The sequence below is a fragment of the Eretmochelys imbricata genome, chromosome 26 (assembly GCF_965152235.1).
Source record: "Eretmochelys imbricata isolate rEreImb1 chromosome 26, rEreImb1.hap1, whole genome shotgun sequence".
In the NCBI taxonomy this organism is placed as follows: Eukaryota; Metazoa; Chordata; order Testudines; family Cheloniidae; genus Eretmochelys; species Eretmochelys imbricata.
In genome coordinates, this window is record NC_135597.1 from 1,929,249 (window position 1) to 1,951,352 (window position 22,104).

Below are 22,104 nucleotides of genomic sequence, written 5' to 3' on the forward strand. Positions count from 1 at the left end.
ACTGTGGGTTCTTTCAGGTGACACTGGTTCCAAAGACTAATAATGACCATTTAAATATCAAATGTTAACTGTTGCTGCTGATTATTTTAGCTATTATGGGATTGTCAGTAGAGCATGATCACTATGCATCCTGAGCTCTGGCTTTATCAATGACCTTAATGCTTTGTACACTGAGCAACTAAGCAGCACGAAACAGGTTTCCAGGTCTGGTTAACAAAGAAGTCCTCCCATTTATATACTTACCCAGCAGCCCAAACTCTTGTTTTTGGGTTGAAAAAGGATGGTCTATTTAAAATAAAACAGAGACTTCTAAGAGGAGGCACATTCCCATTTAATTAATTAGGACATTAAATTAGTATAGTACTCACTTTGGTTGAATGTCAGGGATAGTTTCCAGCCTTGAGACTTTGCAGAAACATTGATCATGATTGTTTTCTGCGACTCACGTATGGCCTAATTACTACATGGCCCCTTCAGCATCATGCTGTAAAGCACATGTTCCTTGGTAATCATAATGTGAGCTATTGATCGTGGGCAAGGGGGGTTTCAGGCAGCATAGCAGAGCTGGAAGAAATGATCAATAATACACAGCAATTGTATTATATTCACTACCAGCAGATGGAGCTCAGCTCACTGAAATCATATTAGCATTAGCTAAACTCCTCCTCCCACTCCGCTGCTACTGTGTAATGCCATTTGTGAGCAGATCTAAGATCTGTTTCAGAGTAACAGCCGTGTTAGTCTGTATTCGCAAAAAGAAAAGGAGTACTTGTGGCACCTTAGAGACTAACCAATTTATTTGAGCATGAGCTTTCGTGAGCTACAGCTCACTTCATCAGATGCATACCGTGGAAACTGCAGCAGACTGCTGCAGTTTCCACAGTATGCATCTGATGAAGTGAGATCTAAGATCTGTAACTTAGGTGACATTACCAAAGGTTCACTAGAGTTCAGCCAATCTCCTCTCCCCCATGATTACACCCTCCAATAACAGGGAGCAATCATGCAAGTTGATTATCCCCACGTTCTCTGATCCGTGAAAAGTAGCTTCTCCAAGGAAATTGTGTTTCACCAAAACAACCATTATATGCTGAGTTCAGTGCCTAGAGTGCATTGCTGTGCACAGGAGACTCAGCGTTAACTTACTAGAGCAGGGTCTCCCCAACGTCTTGGCAGACCAGTCCTTAACAGGATCCATCAGATGCCATCATTCAAATGCATGTCCCCACAACAGACAGCACAAACACCCCCTTGCCTTGCTGCTTATTTAGGGAATCAGCCGTTGAGGAGCACAGAGTTGTTTACCTTATTAATTCATTGATTTTTACCCCGCCACCCTGTAACCATGGTTTTGTCAGGCGAGCTGATGTGTTTGGAACTGAGCCACAAACCTGAATTTGAGAAAGTTGGAAAAAGAACATTCAATCCAACTATCACATTCTGCTCCCACGACAGAAATCACCTGCCCTCTTTCACTGGGCATTTATTGGAATTACATTGGTCTGCTGTTATCACTAGCAAGACACCACAGTGGTTCATCTTCATACAACACTTGCATTAGCAAAGCAGAGATTTGTATCACCCAGGTAGATGGAGTTTACTAACCAAGAATACAGTACAATTGTAATATGCCCCCCCCCCCGAGCTGGTTCTACTTTACAAAAAGGAGGCTGGCATAATAATTGTAACATGCCACTAATGCCTAACTGAGCTGATTGTTGCTTTAGCCAGGCGATGGTTCCAATGACTCAGGCTGACTCACAAAAGGAGTCACATTCTACTCAGCATCCATGTCCACTTTTAATTTTACAGTAATCAGAAATATCCAGGTTCAATATATCCATAAAATGAGCAAATTTTAAACATGTACAGGTATAGGAGGCCAAAATTAAATAATAAAAAAAACCCACACTTTTCAGTCTCTTCCTATACAAATCTACCAGGAAGATAGTTTCCATTGAAATATACAAGGAATTGTTTAAAAAAAGTATTCCAACAGTACTCATTATCGGGTAGTTTTAAGAATCAGATGATTAGATTTAAAAAGACAAGTCTGATCTCAGACTTTATTTTAAAACAATGAAACAGTTTAATTTGAAAGCCCAGGTCACTGCCGTTCTGCACGTTCCCTAGCAAGATGTTCCCATGTAAAAGGCATGTTTGCAAGTTTATGCTAGAGTGGTGTTTGGGACCCTGGCAGATGCCATCCTGCTGCCAACTGTGGGCAGAAAGCAGGCACAGCATGCAACGGAGGATGCCCTTTTTAAGCAAGGAAAACAGAGCAGCAAAACCTCTCTTAACTGTTATTCTCTCAATCTCTCCACTGAAGATACTGCAGGCCTTTCTTCTTTTGTCTCTTCCAGCGCAGTGTTTATTCTCCTCAGTGAAAACCAGAGAGCAACTGATGTTAGTTTAATTGTAACTGTTAGATGAGCTATTCTGATCACAAGATATTAGCTAACAAATGGAGGTTACCATGATAATCAAGGGCTTGGGGTCTATACAAATTGTTCTGGCAGTCTAGCCAAGCCCTGACTGCGTGGCAAAGCTCCTGCACAGGGTTCCACAGTGTGGATGAGGGATATTTTTACTGAAGCACCAAATCCAGCCCATGTCTGCTCTCCAGCCCTTCATAAAAATAAAATGCTGCCTTACTAAAGAGCACAAACCCTAACTGTAGGACACACAGCCATGGGATAAGTTACAGCTTAGAGCATTTTAAGAGACGTATTTACATATTTACAATATAACTTAATTTATAGAGGGTATTTTAAATGGGATGTGTCCTTTGTATGTTCCCGCTGCTAATAAAACAATCTGGAATTGATTGATAAGGCCCCCTGGGGACAGCTGAAAGCCTTGGTGTGGCAGGGAGCCTGTGAACACACTGCTCACCCAGTTGTTGGGTCAGACGAGGTTCAGAGGAATGGAGTCTTCCCCTGTCGGTGCCCTTGTTCCATGGTCCTTGCTGGCGCAGGGCTAGACTCCATTGGCACTGGCCTTACTGCTTTGAGATGCCTCCATTTTGGTCTAGGGTAAGAGAAAATTATAGACTTAAAACCCCCAGTAGCTGTCCGAATGTGTTCATTAACATTCAATAAAGACTAAGGTTTTCAAAGCAGTTTAGGGTATGGATACATCTTCCATATCTAATTAGTAACCAATATCTATTAGTAATTATTGATGTGGGAAAGAGTGGTTTTGGCAGACAGCTTGTGTTTACCTATTAAAATACCACATGTTAGAAACAAGACCAGCAGATTTCGCCAGTTAGGCTAAAGAACATTTTTCCTTTAATGAAAAAGCTCAGACCAAAATTAACAAACGTGGGTGCCTAAAGTTAGGTTCCTAATCCCATATTCAGACAGCTAGATAGAAGTCAAGGGTGCATGGATTTCCCATTGTAGAAAGAATGGGCAAGGAAGAGGGCAAGCTCTCTGCAGTTCTTCAGATCTTTTAAAAGGCTCAGTCTAGAACTTCCTTAGTTAAACAAACCCACAAAACCTGGCCTAGGTCTGCCTCAGAGCTCACCTCTCCTGGAGGAGGCTTGACAGATACTCCAGGGACTGGTAACTTCTCTGATGGCTGTGATATAAATTCTTCTCCCTTCAAGAGAAAAATATAAAAGGTGTTTTAACAATCATGGAATCATATCAGAACATGGAAGAGGTCTACTTGGGCCCCAGACAGGCCACTTCCCTGCCAGAACACAGTAGTTCTTTGTGATGCACTTCTAATTTTAATGTCAGATGCCGGGGATTCCATTTCTTCACTTGGGAGACTATTCCACAGCCAATATCTATTAGGAAATCTTTCTAGTTTTTAAACTTAAGCTTTCCATTTCTGAACTTAAACTACTGCTGCTATTTGACCCCCTTGTATCACACACTAAGTCACTCATCCCAACTTTAGTGATCAGACATTCCTGAACTGGCTTAATGCAGAGTTTCACATGCTAATCTGCCCCCAATTCCTCCAATTCTTGTGGCTAACACCCTCAGGAGAATGTCACCTGGGGAGGAGCTTGTAACATGATTCAGAATTTAACCACCCTCTCACAGGTGAAATGTGAGCACAAGCAGCAGCATGTGACTGTCTAGTTTATGGAAAATGAGTTTGAATAACTAAGGATCTCACGAGTGCTCTCCTGCTGGAAGATGGTGGTGATTTTGTTTTGAACAGTCAGCAGTGTTTCCAGCACTAGTGCAAGAAGTGATGCCACTGCAGCTTCCTCTGCCTTTTCAACATCCTCTCCTTCCTTGGCAAAGGAAGCACTGCTGTTGCAATAGTGTGACAAACAGAAAAACTTGCCTATCCCAAGAGTTTCTATTTCAGTGCACTACTCAGAGTTACTAGCTAAGGATGCCAGACTAAAAGGCCACCTACTTCCATACTTTGCTAAGGTATGTTCACACTCATACTTCCCAAACCTGCAGCATTTCATATAAATCTGGTACGCATTTGTAAAGAGTCATTTTCTAACCTTTCTTCCTTGCACAATGGGTGCAGAATCAACTAAGGTTTCTTTAGGTTCAAGAACTGATGTTTCTGCAGCAGCGTCACTAACCCGAACCTAAGGAAAAAAATAAACTACTCAGAATTGCTGTTCATATTTTATGCAGACTATGAGGAGACTCCAGGCCAGTAAGTACCTGGGCAAAAGTTTAGTTATTTAGCACCATGTGTCTTGCATTGTTCAGGTTCAATCTCAATCAAAGTCTGCTTTTCAAGAACAATTAGAATATTAATAAGAAAAATGCAAGCAAAAAAATAACTCACCTACGCATTTGACATATCTGTCTGGGCAGAAATCTGTCCAATTTGCATAATGGATATATGCTTCACACCATTATTTATACTGCAGGAGCACTTAAAGCGTGCCAGGAACTGTACAGATATAGGAAGACTAAGTCCCTGGAGTTACATGTTAAAGGATGGATTTTCAGTGATGCTAAGTAACCCTCAACTCCACCTGAAGTCAACTGAAGCAGTGAGTGCTCAGCACCTTTGCAAATCAGGCCCCCAAGTCAGTTATTTAGACACTTCAAATACACCATGCAGGTATTTTCACCTCAAAAGATCAAAGCTCAAGTTTGCCAGCTTGCAAATTATATTAAACCCAAAACCAGGTCTATGAATGGAACATGCCATTGGAGGAAGTACTGGACTACTAAAAATGGCTAGACTGCTGCTGTGCTGAGACCACTGGGACTGAGCCGGCTGACCAATATTGTCTCATTGTTTTCTTGTGCCCTGCCCATCAGCCTGTCTGTATTCATCTGTTGTCTCGTCTTATACTTACCTTGTAATCTCTTTGGGGCAGGACTCTTTGTTGTTCTGGGTTCATAGAACACCTAGCACAAAGGGGTCTGGGTCCATGACGGGGGCTCGTAAGTACTATGGTAAAACAAATACTATTCATACATGCATTTTCTAAAGCGACTGTGCAATTACTGCTGGTTTTAATATCTAAGCTGCTCTCCCAAGTCTTTCATTTGGGATGGGAGACCTAAAAAACATTAGCTGTTTTACCACAATCAGAGTTTGTTCATCTGTTAGCTTCCAGCATGGTGACCAGTTTACTAAGACAGCCATAAAAATTCAGATACATTGTCTCTACAAAAGGCAGCTGGGAAACGTCCCATTTGGCTTGAGGACACCAAGATGGCATCAACTAGCCATTATGGTGAACCTGCTGTTTTAGACGGGTGTCTAGTAGACTGTATGACAGGACATGCGCTATGTGTGACTGAGGTTTGGTGAGTAACTAAATCCTTCATTTGTGATCCTTATGAAAGATCTTGTTTTGTTAAATGGGACTGTGTCCTCAAGCTAACTGCTATTCAGCCGACTCACCTCATTCTGTGACACCTGAATGGGTTTCGGCTTCACGTCTATCAAGTACAAGGCACGAGAAAGCAGCAGCAGAGAAGGAGGAACATTCTCCTTTAGATGTAGATCTAGCCACTGTAGAACATGGGGGGAGAGGAGGGTTATTTAGAATCGGTTCAAAAATCAACAGTTTAAACACCAATTCAATGAGGAGAATACTCTAGCACTGTAGAGCACCTTTCATCCTGAAGGACTCCAGAGCACGTGACAGATTTGAACCTCTATTAGCTTAGTCACCTCCCACTAGAGGTGAAAGACAACAGCTATTTACCAGCTCACAGTAGCAACAAACAAGTTTCAAAGGGCAGTGAAGACTACTGCATCCAGCTGAAGCTGGAGAGAAAGTCTAGAAAGGTAGACTAGTTACTTACACAGAAGTTGACTTTTAAGAAGTTAACATCCCTACTTTTGAAAGACTGCCATAGGAAAATTAAGTGTTCAGTCTTCTACTTTACATTTTATCCAAAATACAGCACCTGCAGCACCGGTGGCCCTGACCCCGTGCAGAATAAGGCCCCAATACGGAGTCCCAGGGATGGGAGGAGGGGAGTGCCACATGGAAATAGCTGCCACCAATACTGGCAATTTTTAAATCAAGATCAGATATTTTTCTAAGTGATCTGCTCTCGGAATTATTTTGGGGACAGTCTCTGGCTTGTGTTTTGTAGGTCAGATCAGATCACAAATGGTCCCTTCTCACCTGGGAATCTGTGAATCCCTATACAGACAAATTACAATGTCTCATCTGCCCCATTCCAGCACTGCCCTCTTTTAAACATGCCAGGCCTTTGCTGCTCTAGTAGTTTAAGTAATCCCCTGGGTTCCTGTGTCCCGTTCCTGACAGGTATGTGCACTTGGCACTCCTCAGCCACCATCTTCTTCAACAGGGCCTTAGCATAAGTGGTATGTTTTGTGTTTTACAGTTCAGTTATGCAAATGAGGATCAACAACAAAACACTGGCATGAATCTTCAGGGCAAGGCCAGCCATCTGTCAAAGCTAGTTTATTTGAAGACTGAACACCTGACATGGTCCCTTTAAGTAAAATATAAGCTCTGGGTGCTATTTTCCAAGACTTTAGTAGCAGGCAAGGCCCTACTTGCCTGACTGAGTTGTTCTTTCAGCTGATCCTCTGTGAGACCCAGTGATCTCATTCCTCTGGCCCTGCACGCACTCTGCAGTTCGGACACACTTAGCCCATTAACACCTTCCTTAGCAATCATCTGAAAGGAAAAGGAACATTCACATCCAGGACTCCAGAAGCCCAAACCCTAGTTTATTCCCTAATTCTGGTACCAAAGAGATGCCTGCTTGTATTGGAGAGGAGTAGAGAATAAACAAAGGAATACCTACTGATACCAAGGGTAAGACAACAACACTGGGATTCAGCAGACAACCCGTTTCTGACTGCCTAGCTGCATGCTGAACACAGTTAAAGGCGAGGAATAACCTTGGGCCTGATCCTCCAAACACTTACACATGGAGTTACTGCACTCTTGTGGGGGGCCCTACTGAACTGTAATGCAACCACTCACAGGGTAAAGTAATACGTGCACAAGGATTTTCAGGATTGGGCCTTTATTTGTAAAAATGGACCTATCACCACATACGTGTAAGTCAGAGGTGGGCAGGAGCCACTTAGTTATGTCACAGCATCATTTCTAACAAAAAGCCTCCAGATCCTTCATTCCAGTCTCATGGTAGTGCCAGATTTCCTCATTTACCACGCTCCCAAGCTCGGACAGCGACAGGAAGGAGTTTGGCATCAGTGCACTCTGAATTCACATTGCTAGTTACGTAAGAGAAATGGCCCAAAGTTTCTATAGAACCAAGTATGATAAAACTGAAGTAGTATAAGAGACAGGGCTCCACAATCATTCATTGCTACAGGCTACTGAAATCCTAGGAGGCCACCTTCTTAATTCTTAACAGCAAGAGAGTCTCATCTGAGATGTGCTCCTTGGTAGAGCTGATAGAAGGCATTGGAGGGCTGAACTGCCAACACTCCACTTCCTTAGAGTTCCATGGGGTAATCCTCCTCTCACCAATAGTAACATCACCCCTCTCCCTGTTAATGTAGGCAGCAGCATACTGATAACACCAGATAGGCAAACTGCAGATCAGAGAGAGGAAGTGACTTGCAGAATCAGAACTAGAACCCAGGTCTCCAGTACTAACCATCAGATCACACTGCGTCTGTTTTATTTGTTTTAGTCTCTTACTTCATCATCTGCTTTTATAGACCTGAGCTGCATCAAAAGCTGGAAGCGGAGTAGGTTATTGGTGCCAATGGGCTGTAGTTCAAGCAGTTTGCAGAGGGCTACCAGCTGTGGCCGTTCTAAGTGTTCAAGGGTCAGCTCATCCTCAAAAAGCTTGGAGAAGCGTACAATCTCCTGGGTGCTGGGCTGGTGGCCAGCATGACGAACCTGCACAACAAAGCCAAGGCATCAGATAGGAATGTACCTCAAAAGCCAGTGGCAGAGCTGGAAACAGAAACTAGGCATCCTGAATCCAGTCCTCACTCTAACACGCCCCCCAGAACATTTCACTTTAGCGCTTTTTGCTGGTGGCCACTAAACTGCTGTTGTTCAAGCCTAGGGTCTGAAAACAGAAGACTATTTCTAATATGCTCTCAGAATGGCCACTTGAAGAACTTCACTATGTAAAGAAAAGGAGGACTTGTGGCACCTTAGAGACTAACAAATGTATTTGAGCATAAGCTTTCGTGAGCTACAGCTCACTTCATCGGATGTATTCAGTGTATTTTCCGATGAAGTGAGCTGAGGCTCACGAAAGCTTATGCTTATATAAATTTGTTAGTCTCCAAGGTGCCCCAAGTCCTCCTTTTCTTTTTGTGAATACAGACTAACACGTCTGCTACTCTGAAACCTGTCACTATGTAAAGAGTTTTTCTGCTGGTTAAAATTAGAATTAAGAGAAGACAGTAACTTATCTGGACACAGGTTCCCCAGATAGCTGGGTCACAAGGCTTCCCCAAGGCATGGGCCACGAAAGGGCAATCAGTTTACCAATATCCCTCAGCATTTATACATGCCTGGTAGCAAGGCTCTGCGAGCTTTCAAGTTTCAACAGTAAGCACAACAGCTGCAGCTTTCTTACAGATAGATGGACAGGAACAACTTTCTTCCTCCATTTAGCATTTGTTTGTTTTAAAACAAACAGACCATCGCCATCCACTGAAACTTGCAATCAAGGAATTGCAGCTTCTCTAATCCTGGGCTTGTCAGATAAGTTTGCCAGTGCAGTTACAGTTCACAGAATGGTTTAACAGCAATATTGTGATTGTTTCTGTACAGGTTACAAAACATTTCATACATGCAGGAAGGTGGGCGAGAATATAATCTAGTTTGCAATCTTGCTTTGCAGATTGGCTATAGATGTGTGTCATACAAATCCCATACTTCCTTATCTCCCAGCACAAGACCCTTCAAAGTTGTATCTACCCACCTTGCTGCCCTGCTACACAGGACTGCAGACACCTTTTCTAGCCCCTCCAGCTTATTTTACTACTGGCGGTACCTGTTGCACATAGGAAGAGAACTGCTTGGTGGCCTCTCCCGTATCTGCTTTGTTCCTTCTGGCCATCTCTGTAATAGTCTCCTGCAGGAATTTTGCCAGCTCTAATGTGGCGCTTAGTTTCTTTTTCTGTTTTTCTTCCTTAAGTTAGGAAACAAAAAGTAGTTAGAGGCTCATCTTGAACTCCAGGAGAGAGAAGGTTGAGTTAAGTTTCCTTCCTTTTGTTACTGAAGGCCTTTGGTTAATTACCCCTGTGCCTCTCAAAACCTAACTTACTTTTCATCATTGCTGCTGACTACTCTTGGCACTTGGACAACTAAAGTACATGCATCAGTTTCAATCCCGCTTACTAGACAGATGCTGTAAATACAAGTTTTTTTACTGAATATTCTTCTGTGTAGCTCTGCATATGTGAATCCACTTTGAGTAAGAGTGTTTGACCCAGTTGCACAAAGAGGCAAGGCTGAACTGATTTACAGTTGTGGGTGCTAATCAGTTGCCCATGTGGTAACAAAGATGTTTTGATTAGTTAGTATCAGACACTACAGCAAGAAATAATAGCTGAAATCTGGGTCACTTATCAGCTGCAAAAGAAGTGAGCTAGTAGTGGGCGGAGAATATCCCAGTTGTATGATATTGATGAGGGCCGGGAAGTTGATAGGGCTAATGTGCCACACAGAACGAGCCTTTATGGTTTCAAGTGATTTTGGTTGAAGAGTAAAGGGCAAATTCTGCCCTTCTAAGTATGGGAAATCCCCACGAAAGTCAATGAAAACTGTCCACACCTGACACTAGCATTTTGGCCCAAGTTAATCTCCTCCTCTCTCGAGGATCTATCAACATTTTGGTTGAGTGAAAACCTAACAGTATTTAACTCCTGCCTGCACAATCTCAGCATGTCTTATCTACTGACTCTGCCTTTGAGTGATAAAGGGCATCTGATTAAGATGATCCTATGCAGACCCTTAATTTTCTGTGGCTATCTAACCAAACATAGTTAAGGGTTCTATTTCAGGGCCGATCATGTAGTCTGGAACATTACTCTGAACTGAAAAAAAATAAATACCTCTAAACTATTAAGGATGGAAGAAAGAGAAATTGGGAGAGGAAACAGGAGAGAAAGTCAACCCACTCTGGGCACAATGCTTGTTAAACCCTACAGTTTTCTTGTACTACTCCTGTCTTCAATCAGTTATCAAGTAACCTTGCTGCAGACCCCTTCTATCTATCCACTTCTCTGACCCTAATAACTATAATATCTGAGTGTCTCAAAATCATTCATGGATTTTATCCTTACAGTAATATCCCCTTAAAAAAACAAAAAAACACAGGGTAGATTAAGAGACTTGGTCAAGGTCATAGAAGAAGTCTGAGCAAGGAATTGAACCCAGGTCTCCTGAGTGCTCTATCCACTGACTAGACCAATCTTCCTACACTTGCTTAATCTCACTATTCCACGATGAATACTGAAGAACAATTAATCATGGCATGATGTTTAGTCAGCTTCTAGCAGTATGGCTCAGGCTAGTTGATATCCCAATATACTTCTAGAGTTGCCATCCACAGTCCTAGTTAATGGAGTCTGAATTATTGAAGCAGTCTGCTTTCTCAACAGCCCAGTACACAAACCTTTTTTGATTCCGTCTCAAAAGTTGAGGGCAACATTTCAGGAAAGAGTTTCAGAAATACAGGTAACAGGAACTCCATGAAGGGCACAATGATGAACACCAAGAAGGGAACCAGCCGGAAGAGATCAGCACACGTCCTCAGTAGCTGCAGAAAGGCATAGCAAGAGTTCTTTTTCATTTGACAGACACAAAAGAAAACCTATTTGGGGCACAATTAATGAAGGCTTTCTACAGGTGATCTTGGTGCAAGTATTACCATTCATTCAGATAACCAAGGTGCTTATCAGCATGGTATCTAAACTTAGGACTTATCACATGGCCTCTGACTCAATGGAATTAATAGTGCTTTAAGACTGCATCTGTGTACTTTGAACAACTACTCTGGCAACTTCTAAAGTACCACAGCAATCATTCCCCTTGTCCAAAGTCTTGCAAAAATTGATGGGCCACAGACATTGAATGCGCCTCTCATTTCAGAGGAATTCTCCCCAGGATAGGGATGAGGGTCCTTGGCAGAACCCAGGGGGCCTGTGTTGCCATGGCTTGCGCTGTACTAGTTATGGAAAATGCAGAGAGGATTTCAGGCTCCTGGGCTGTTGAGCTTTTACCCTTTTAGAGGCATTAAATTCACATGAAAGGTTTAAACAGATGTCCACATTTGACCTCAATTCAAATAAAGTTTGAAAATGGAACAAACCAGTTTCTTTGGTTACCTTGAGATTCTCAACACATCAGCTTAGCAAATTAGTGCCAACATGTCTGTGCAAGGTAGTTCATACTCACCCTTCGCCTCTCTCTTCTAGTGAGAACCTGACCATGTAGCAGCCTCCATACCATCCTGGCAGCGACCTTCGTGTCAATCCAAAGCAAGTGGAATCCATTGTAATAATGTTTCAGTTCATCCACAATTCTTTGGCGTAAAGACTTTTTCTCCACACCAGTCTCTGTGCTTTGGTCTGACAGAGTTTTAGCATGCTCATTGTCCTGGTTTATTGTACTTTGGTGCAGCTGAGATTCATCTTTGAGCTCTTGATGCCAGTAAGCAGAGGTGTGCAGTGTTCGCACTGCTTTAGTTCGTAGGTGAGGTAGTCCAGGGGCCAGCTGTGTGCAGTACAGTAACTGCTGGTTTTCAGAGTCTTTCATGTAAATTCGGTTTAAATGAGAATCCACTAGTTGGACAAATGCAACTGATGAGGAATATGGAGAACAGCTGGAGTGCACAAGAAGATGAGGGCCTCTGAAACTGAAGAGAAGCTAATTACTTTAATCATGTAATTCTCTGCTGTAGTTAAATTACCAAAGTTAACCATTTCATTTGTATTTTTGTTCTTAGCTTCAAATTCATCACATAGAATCTTCTTAAAGACTTGCCCAGTTTTTGGGAGCAGATTTTAGCTGGGGGATGAAACACTTAAAGTTTTTGCATTATTCTAGCTGATGAGCTGTCCTCTCAAAGGAGCAACTCAGTATTTCAGCCCATTTCTTATAAGCCACCATCCTACTAATGGTTGACAGAAGAATTTTACCCAATCACAGCCCAAAGGAAAAAAACCAAACCCATATCCCCATCACACCACCACAGCCAGGCTACTTCCTGAAATGGTCCTCATACTCTCTTATTTATCTGTAGCCCCAACGGGATGCCCCTGGTATCACAAAGAGGCACAGCATGTTAAAAACACCAGGAAGGAGGTTTTACATTATGATTTTTAATCTTATCTTGTATAACAGGAATAAGACTTCTCACATTAGTATGTACTATGACAACTACCAAAGCCTTACTAATCAAATCTCTCCATTTCATTCTGACATTTAACCAAGCACAAAATCAATTGAGGACTTGGAATATAAAGAGACTGAACTCTCTCTCAAACTAAAATTAAACATTTGGTTTCACCTCATGTAGCCTCATTTACAACAGCAAGCCTGTTTTGAATGAAAAGTTAATTGCTGCATACACTTCATACCATGCCCCTAACACAAAGCATCAGTCACCTGAAGAAATTAAGCATTACTATTGCAACAGTTTTATCAGGCCCGTATCAGACAAAGCTTTACGGGGATGTGTTACACACAAGTGGCTACCATTTTAAATATACTTCAGAGAACTAAAGATGCAAAAGTACTAGAACAAACCAAGCATCTTAAACAGTAAAATAAAATTTAAAAATAAGCCTTCATTTCTTACCTTGACCTGGCTATTGCAAGGACTATGTTACAGCTGTAGAACGCCATGTTGCCCTGGAATGATCGGTTGTATGTTCTAATACAAAAGAGCAGATGAACAACAATACTTACAGGGAAAGAGTTAGTTTAACTGTAGAGTCACTCAATTAGAGCAGTGCTAAGACCGATGACAACTGCCTTCTAGTCATGGTCGATATGCCCGTACCCTCCCGCTACTCCAAAGGTGTGCAAAAAGTAACAGCGCTCTCTGTAAATCTTCAGCGGGCCCTGGACGAGACCAAGCGGATCAGACTTTTCACTGAATTAGACAGCTTCCAGTCCATGCGGTCACAGCAGGGCAAGGGGCTGTGTGGAAGAGTAACCTGACAGCACCCACCCCACACGCCCACTGCTGGGCAGCTCATGCCTCGCTTTCCCCGAAGCGCAGGAGGGGCACGGGAGCAAGCCAGCTTCCCCTGGCAGAGGCATAGCGGAGCAGGCATGCCGCACGGCAAACTTCACAGCCCTTCAGCTCTCCGCCGTGCCTGTCTGGGTAGGGTCCCCAAGCACCAGCACGAGTCCCGTCTTCCGCTCCAAGAAGCGACTTGGTCTAAACTGCCTCATGGACAGAACTAGGGCAAAGAACCCAGGAGTCCTCCTTCTGCTCCCCCCTCCTCCACGGCAGGGAGCTGAACCCAGGAGTCCTGCTTCTGCTCCCCCCCCCCCCCCACGGCTGAGAGCTGAACCCAGGAGTCCTGCTTCTGCTCCCCCCCCCCCCCCCACGGCTGAGAGCTGAACCCAGGAGTCCTGCTTCTGCTCCCCCCCCCCCCACGGCTGAGAGCTGAACCCAGGAGTCCTGCTTCTCTCCCGCCCCCCCCCCCCCCCCCACGGCTGAGAGCTGAACCCAGGAGTCCTGCTTCTCTCCCGCCCCCCCCCCCCAACGGCTGAGAGCTGAACCCAGGAGTCCTGCTTCTCTCCCGCCCCCCCCCCCCCCCACGGCTGAGAGCTGAACCCAGGAGTCCTGCTTCTCTCCCGCCCCCCCCCCCCCCCCCCCACGGCTGAGAGCTGAACCCAGGAGTCCTGCTTCTCTCCCGCCCCCCCCCCCCAACGGCTGGGAGCTGAACCCAGGAGTCCTGCTTCTCTCCCGCCCCCCCCCCCCCAACGGCTGGGAGCTGAACCCAGGAGTCCTGCTTCTCTCCCGCCCCCCCCCCCCAACGGCTGGGAGCTGAACCCAGGAGTCCTGCTTCTCTCCCGCCCCCCCCCCCCCCAACGGCTGGGAGCTGAACCCAGGAGTCCTGCTTCTCTCCCGCCCTCCCCCCCCCCCCCCCAAGGGCTGGGAGCTGAACCCAGGAGTCCTGCTTCTCTCCCGCCCTCCCCCCCCCCCCCAAGGGCTGGGAGCTGAACCCAGGAGTCCTGCTTCTCTCCCGCCCCCCCCCCCCCCCCCCAAGGGCTGGGAGCTGAACCCAGGAGTCCTGCTTCTCTCCCGCCCCCCCCCCCCCCCAAGGGCTGGGAGCTGAACCCAGGAGTCCTGCTTCTCTCCCGCCCCCCCCCCCAAGGGCTGGGAGCTGAACCCAGGAGTCCTGCTTCTCTCCCGCCCCCCCCCCCCCCAACGGCTGGGAGCTGAACCCAGGAGTCCTGCTTCTCTCCCGCCCCCCCCCCAACGGCTGGGAGCTGAACCCAGGAGTCCTGCTTCTCTCCCGCCCCCCCCCCCCCCCCAACGGCTGGGAGCTGAACCCAGGAGTCCTGCTTCTCTCCCGCCCCCCCCCCCAACGGCTGGGAGCTGAACCCAGGAGTCCTGCTTCCCCCCGCCTCCCCCAACGGCTGGGAGCTGAACCCAGGAGTCCTTCTTCTGCTCCCCCGCAACGGCTGGGAGCTGAACCCAGGAGTCCTTCTTCCGCTCCCCCCCAGCTGGGAGCTGAACCCAGGAGTCCGGCCCTTCCTGTTTTTGTAACCCCGCCCCTATGGCCTGGCCTGGCCTGGCCTGGCTCGGCCGGCGCAGCGAGGGGCCCCTGCCTGCCGGCCCCCACTTCCGGGGGTGCCCCTGAAGGGGGGAGGAGGCCCAGCCCCGTGACGGGCTCGGAGGTGACCGCAGGGAGCTAGGGCCGGGGGGGGTGGCCGAGGCCCCCCCGTGGCTACCAGGCCCACTCACCACCTTCTCGGGGCTCCGCTCGGCCCCCACCTCCAGCTGCCTCAGTCCGCCCGGGCCCTTCCCATCGCCCCCCGCGGCCGGAAGCAGAGGGACGCTCTACGCCCTAGCTCTATGGCAGCAGAACTCCGCCCCTTCTGACGCTGGGCCGGTCGTGAGCCAGCCAATGGGAGCGGACAGCTCGGAGTGGGGGCGGGGCCTGGCCGGATGTGCCCTCCCCTTCCGCCCACCTGCCCCCTCCTCCGCTCCATGACCTTGGGCCTGCCGCTGCTCCTATTGGGCTCCGGGTTCTGCCTTCTCCACGGGGAAGGGGGGCTGGGTGACGTCAGGATGACGCCATTGCTTGTTGCCGTGGAGACAGGTGTGACGTCACTCGCCGGGCTGTGACCGAGGCTGGGCTGTGGTTTCGCCTCCCACCTCTTGCTCTGACAGGTGCTGGAGCCCAGTGCGGTGTGCTCCGCCCCGGCCCGCCCCGGCCCCGCTGGCCTGCCCAGGGTTCAGGCCCAGGGCTGTGGCCGGCGAGTCTCGCCCGCCTGCCCGCGGGCCCCGGGGTCGCCCCGCTGCGGGCCGGGAAGGGCTTTTCCCCGGGCCTGGTTGGGGTTTTCACCTTCCTCTGCAGCATGGGGCCCGCCTCACGCGGTGGTTTGAACGAGAGTGAATGGTGGCGTCTCTGTAACTTGAAGTCTTTAAATCAAGATTCAAGGACTTCAGTATCTCAGCCAGAAGTTAGGGGTGTAATACAGGAGTGGGTGGGTGATGCTCTGTGGCCTCCAATGTGCAGAGGTCAGACTAGATGGTCAGGATGGTCCCTTCTGGCCTCCAAATCTATGAGTCTATGCTTGTCTTGAACCCTGCTGGACCTACTCACTGCTGCCCTTCTCCTTGTTGTCAGGCCCTCTGCTATCCCAGTCTGTTTCCCCCCACCACACACACACGCTCTGTTCCACTCCCTGACCCTCCGCATGTCCCTATGCCACGAAATGAGCACAAGAGTCCCCACCTTTCTCATGATCTAGAAACACAAAGTACCTCTCCCCAGTGAAAGATGAATGAGTCAGAAAGACCTTCCTTCTCTTTCTCCCCATAAAAAACCCCACCCCCAAATCCTACACATTTGCAAAAGCCCTCAAGAAATGAACCTAGGCACAATCTCACACCTCTCAATATTAGTATGTGCAAGTTCCCACTTTTATGTGCTCATGAAAACTCTACAGGCTACATGTAATAGTCATGGTTAGAATAGGCTGGGAAGTTTCCATCAAAACAAAATTTTGTGAAAAACAGGAAAAAAATGTTGAACTTTTGTTTTCTGCTCAACTTTATTATTTATTACTGTTATTATTTTTGACCATTATGTCTTCAAGGTGCCTTACAAACATCAACTCATTCATTCAGGAGCTTCCTCTGAAAAAGTATCTCCCTCTGCTGAACAAGCATCAAAACAGAGGAACTCCTGTGTGTGTATCTCTTTACCTATTGCTATTTTGACTTACTTAACGTATAGTGCCAAGTGTGTGAGAGAAGAGCTTTACAGACATGTAGGAAGACAAGGTCCTGAGAGGAAGTGATTGTTCTATGCTGGCTGTTGATGGATCCTACAAAGTCTTGGCCTAAGGTTTTCAAAACTATTGCTTTAAAGGTGAGAAAAAGCATGTCAAACAAATTAATGCTGACATTTAAAATGTTTAATTCAGCTAAATGTTAAATTCAGTACAAAATGTTTTTCATTTCTATGACTTGGTCCATGTGCAGGATTTTCAGAGGTGAAAAGGTAATGGGGACCAACAATTTATTTTTTAGTGTTTAACAAAACACCAAAAGCATCATACAGTTTTATTTAATTTTATATAGCAATGTGTTCCCTATATTTGAAGGATCTATGTTTAAATTATTGCACTTGATGTCTACATATAGCACATTATAAATTATATGAAGGAAGGTGTGAGAAGAAAAATATATATTAAAATAGACATTCTTTTAGATTTTACCCCGCAAAATAGGTTTGTGTGGTGTCAGGAATCAAAGGGAATCTCAAGACAAATTTTAAGGGCTCCCCAAATTCTATAAATCAAGAAGGCAGTTGGAAAGAATCTCCTTGTTAGCAGATGACAGAACTAGAGAGGTTACTCTGAATCTATTCTGTATTTATAAGGATGACGACCTAAATATTAGAACGTAATTTGAAATGCAAACTGCTATTAATCCACGAGGCAGATTTACCAGCTAGTGTCCAAACAAATGGTTTAAAAACTAGGGGTTGGAAGAAAGTACCTTAGTTTAGCCACTAGAGGTCTCTTTATGTCTGTGTTTATTCTCTCAACTGGTAAAGACATGACTATGAAGGCCAGTTCTCCAGACATCTTAGATTTAAAAATATCGATCCATGTTTTACGCCTCTCCCCACAAAAATTCTTGAAGCATTATGTTGGTATAGGCCTTTTAATACTAAAGCTTTACATTAAAACCTTCTCTAGTAGAACAAATCTTGATGGAATAAAGAAGGACGTGACTAAGCATTCTTCCTGTGTCACACAGAGGAAGGTGTTTTTGCTGGGAGAGATTCTCTGCTGAATTAATGTACAATAGTTATTGTACAAAGTACAACAACAATATGAAACTGAGACTGATTGAGCAGCCAAACATAGATAATCCTGCAGTCTAACGTGATCAAGTAGACATCCTTTGTTTGCTACACCATCAGAATAGAGGATTTTAATCTGCTGTACTAGCTCTGAAGCGTCAGAGAAGTGAAAACACCCATCATGCCTTTCATTGTGCAAGGTTTTCAATATGGAGTTGTGGGTGTATATGTGCATGAATTCCTTCCTGATTTCACTACTCCTATCTAGAGACAAAAGGCTGTCCTCAGTCGTGCATCTGTAGCTGAAATCAGTGGAAACTGAGCTTAAAAATCTGAGAGCCTGAACCAAAGCCCATTTAAATCAATGTGAATTTTCCATTTACTTAAAGGGACTTCAGGTCAGGCCCTGAGAGCAGAAATTTGCTCTGCTCTGTGTGCTAAAATGCAGATATTGTTAGTTACAATTATCAGGTCATTTAAAAAATCTAAATACAGCCTTTGATTGCAGGAGCACTTCTGTCTCAACAAACCCAGCAATATGGCTTTGCTTGCTTGGTCACCCAGCAGCTGGGCTGTAATTTTTAGATCCTTGCAGTTCTTCATGGGATTGACTGGAAAGGAAAGCCCCTTTCAGTCCAATATATGGAGCCACCACAAGAATAGAAAAGAATCAGCAATGCTAAGTAAGACTCCTACAGTTGGGTTGATTGTGCCCATTTAAGGACTGACTAGCCCACAAATGTTCTGAGTGTCCAGCGTGTTGTTCAGAGTCCCCATAGCACTGAAACATTCACAGCCCTGGCTGTGTCACTCCTTCCTGTAAGAACTAAAAGGTAACAAGAATCCCATTTGGGACAGGGACTGTTACTTGCTATAAATTGTACAGTGAAAAACACAGTGGTGTACCAAACTTGATACCTGTGGCAATACTGTACAAATATTAAGTAATCCTTACAATCCATTGTACTTCTATGAAGAATAAAGATGTGATGCTGTAGCACCTTAAATTAAGGGAGTTCAAGTATGTTACAATATTAAGTCTGACAGTTTCCCTGTGAGTTAGACCTGTGTTATCTGCATTTTATAGAGAGGCAAAGTGACTTGCCCAAGAGCCAGTAGAAAGTCACTGGCAGAGAGAGTTACAGAAACTGGGAATCCTATCTGCTAGTCACCTGTCCTAATCACTAGACAATACTGTCTCACAACACAAACTACTCAATAAACAATCTTGCCTAGGGAGAAAAACAGGTAAATTCCTGTAAGTGTTCTTACTGGGTCTGGATTTCAAGCCAAGCCAGTCCCTTGCTCTGTAAGCATTTTCCTGACCAACAAATGGTGTTAAAGGCCTTTTCTGGATTAATGCAAGCATGTCAACAACAATAAAAGATGAATGGGGAAAGAAAACACTGTACAGGAGATACACAGAGGAAAAACAAGATTTCCTGTAAGTGTGCTGGTTAGTTGCCTAAAACCACTTAGTACTAAAAAAAAAAAAGGTAAATTCTCATCCTTTTCACTGACTAATTCAGCTGAGTCCATCAACCTAGTGCTGCAGAATTTACAGAAGGGAAGGGGAGGAAGGAAGTCTTTTCTAGGTCAACTCCATTTTTGATGGCTGATTGTATTAGGTAGGAGGAGAATCATTTGTAAACGTGCCTTATTACAGTGTATTTTTTTCCAAAAGCCTAGACTTGAGAAATGTCTTATTTTTGTGGGCTGGAGCCTGCAGCCTTTGGGCAATAGGAAATGCAGTCAATTTTGAGACCATTACTCAGCCTTTGTTCAGTGACTCGTAAAACCCACATTGCTTCAGTTTCCTCTTTCATGTTAGATCATGTGTCTCTTTTTCCAGTTCATTCATCTTGCTTCACTGTCTGATTTTTCTGCTAACAGGCACTGCATTACCTTTCTGTCTTGTTTCTTTCTCATTCTCTCAGATGGTTTTCTTGCTTTCCACACACCCACACACACACCCCCTTTTTTTTTTTTTTTTTTTTTTTTGCCTGTGAGGTGAAACTTAAATTTGTTAGGTGCAGGATAGAGACTTATTATGAGTAGATCAATTTTGTATTTCCTTTGAACTGGAATCACTTTGGATTTGTGGAGGAGGGGAATTAATTGCAAATATTTTAATGCATATATTTTCTGCCAAAATTAGACTAGGAACTACTGAGTATGACAGCATTCTCACGCTCTGTTCATTTAACCCAGATGCCAAACCTCAGCAGCTAAAACTAGATTCTGAGGGAGAGACCCTGTAATCTCTCCAGCAGAATTTTCTTTTTCCCAGGTCTTATGCAGTACATCAGTAATTAAATGCATCCAGCCCATCCAGCACATCCCAGCCAATGCTACGCTGGTTGCATAACAAACATGCAAATGAATTGCACAGCTTGGCCAATCTGAGCACCTAACAGTTGACCCCCCTCCCCCCACTCCAACAGAGTTGCATGTTCAAGATTGGTAACAAATGCATCAGTACCTATCAGTGTTTGCAAGTATGTGTGCCTCGCATTGAAACCATTTGTATTAAAAATGGCATTCTATTCAGTACCTTGCAGTGAGTGCTATTCTAAATATATAACCAGCATACATTTCCACTGCTCATTCAATATAAGACAGAGCTGGACCATCTCCTCTGCCCATTGCAGCTTGTGTAGTTTCAGGCCTGATACATTGTATTTAAATCTTTTTGTATTAAAATACACCCAACACATCTCATTGGACATCCATCTAATTAGCTCTTTATACTGCACTCAAAACAATAGTATCAGAGCACCTCATGTTCTCAGACCTATGAATTAAATGTGAATTCCTTCAATTTGCAAAACATTTAATTCCAATTGGAAGAAATGTGTTAGGACAGATCAGTGTTTGCATGTCATGAGACCATGTGCATTTAATTTAAATCCATCTTTATATCTGAGGCATTTCTATAATGCCCATTACTGTAGCATGGAAATACTTCTGTAGAATCATGCTTTGATGCACAGATTAACCATGCATCCACCAGCTCCGTGGCCTTGCAGTGTTTGCATGCTCCAAGATCCTGTGAATTCCACTTAAATCTCTCAAAAAGAAAAGGAGTACTAGGGGCACCTTAGAGACTAACCAATTTATTTGAGCTTTGTGAGCTACAGCTCACTTCATCGGATGCATAAATCTCTGTATCAAACATGTATGGCATTAGAACCCTATTAATCGGTCTTCAGTGAAAACCATAGACATCCAATATAACTCAAGAGTTGTATGTTCCCAAGACACAGAAAGATTTAAATGCAATGCCTAGTTAGGCATTTTTAAACACCCATCACTAGAGTATGCAAACATCCTAGTACTAAAAATGCTGATTAAACATGTCCAGCATCCTCTGTGCATGTTTCCCGGCCTTAGGCAGTGTCTCTAACGCCTAGTGCATTAAAATTGCATGCAGGCCCCTCTGAGATCGTGTTGGGTCCTAGGCTTTGTGCAGTGTATCTCCATCCCTGCCTCCGGCATGCCTGGCCTTCCAACCCCTTGGCACGAAACGTGCCCCAGCAGCGCCTCCCTCGAGCCTGGCGGCCGTTCAGGACTACAGTCCCCAGCATGCCTCGCGCCTGGCGCAGAGCCGGCAGCCAATGGGGGCGCGCCTCTTTTGGCGGTGGCTGCCGCGGCCTGTGGAGCCGAGCTTTGTGTGCGTGGGGAGGAGGGGGAGGGAGCGGGAGAGCGAGCGGGGCCGGCCCGAGACCGGGACACAGCGAGACCCAGCGCCTCCCCCCCGCCGCCCCCCCCCGGCGCCTCTCTCTGGGCTCCCCGCGGCGCTGCGGCTCCCCCACCGCCCGGGGCACGGGCGGCTCTCGGGGCGGCGCCCGTGGAACTGGGACCCGGTGGCGCGGAAATCGAGGCCGGGGATCCAGCGCGGCCTGCTGCGGGGTCCTGTTTCTCCCCCCGCTCCGAGCCCGGCCCGGCCCCCCCCCGGCCCCTGCTCTTTGTGTCTCTGCTGGGCTCGGTCGGACACGCCGGGGGGAGTTAGAATGGAACAGACTGACGGTGAGAGGGGGCGAGACGGGCCCGGGGGGCAGCGACGGGTGGGGGGCGAGGGGGTGGGGTTTAGGGGACATGGGGTGGGGGGCGAGGGTCTAGGGGATCGGTGGCACAGCGGGCTGAAAGGTAAGG

The 22,104-nt window shown here is 45.8% G+C and overlaps 2 protein-coding genes across 10 annotated transcripts in view; one reads left to right on the forward strand and one right to left on the reverse strand.

Moving 5' to 3' along the window:
* Positions 1–1,781: 1,781 nt before the first annotated feature.
* LETM2 (leucine zipper and EF-hand containing transmembrane protein 2) lies at positions 1,782–15,452 on the reverse strand. Of its 5 annotated transcripts, XR_013344566.1 has the most exons (12): positions 15,372–15,452; positions 13,245–13,319; positions 11,840–12,299; positions 11,058–11,201; positions 9,432–9,569; positions 8,114–8,317; positions 6,995–7,114; positions 5,857–5,967; positions 4,484–4,573; positions 3,532–3,606; positions 2,896–3,030; positions 1,782–2,376 (listed from the first exon to the last, which is right to left on the reverse strand). XR_013344566.1 is itself a non-coding variant. In XM_077805691.1 (11 exons), the coding sequence occupies exons 2-11, from the start codon at positions 13,289–13,291 to the stop codon at positions 2,980–2,982; spliced, it is 1,440 nt and encodes a 479-aa protein (XP_077661817.1). In that variant the 5' UTR covers positions 13,292–13,319; positions 15,375–15,452; the 3' UTR covers positions 1,782–2,979. The 5 variants fall into 5 exon arrangements, 4 of the variants coding, with proteins under 4 accessions (XP_077661817.1, XP_077661815.1, XP_077661816.1 ...); XM_077805691.1 differs by having other exon boundaries at positions 1,782–3,030; positions 15,375–15,452; XM_077805689.1 differs by having other exon boundaries at positions 1,782–3,030.
* Positions 15,453–21,686: 6,234 nt separating this feature from the next.
* Positions 21,687–22,104, forward strand: part of NSD3 (nuclear receptor binding SET domain protein 3) — a 63,705-nt gene continuing 63,287 nt past the window's right edge. For 3 of the 5 annotated variants that reach the window (XR_013344572.1, XM_077805740.1, XM_077805741.1), the window contains exon 1: positions 21,687–21,978. The gene's annotated coding sequence lies outside the window, so the exon portion shown is untranslated. The remainder of the gene's footprint in view (positions 21,979–22,104) is intronic. The other 2 variants (XR_013344573.1, XM_077805742.1) reach the window with 1 other exon arrangement.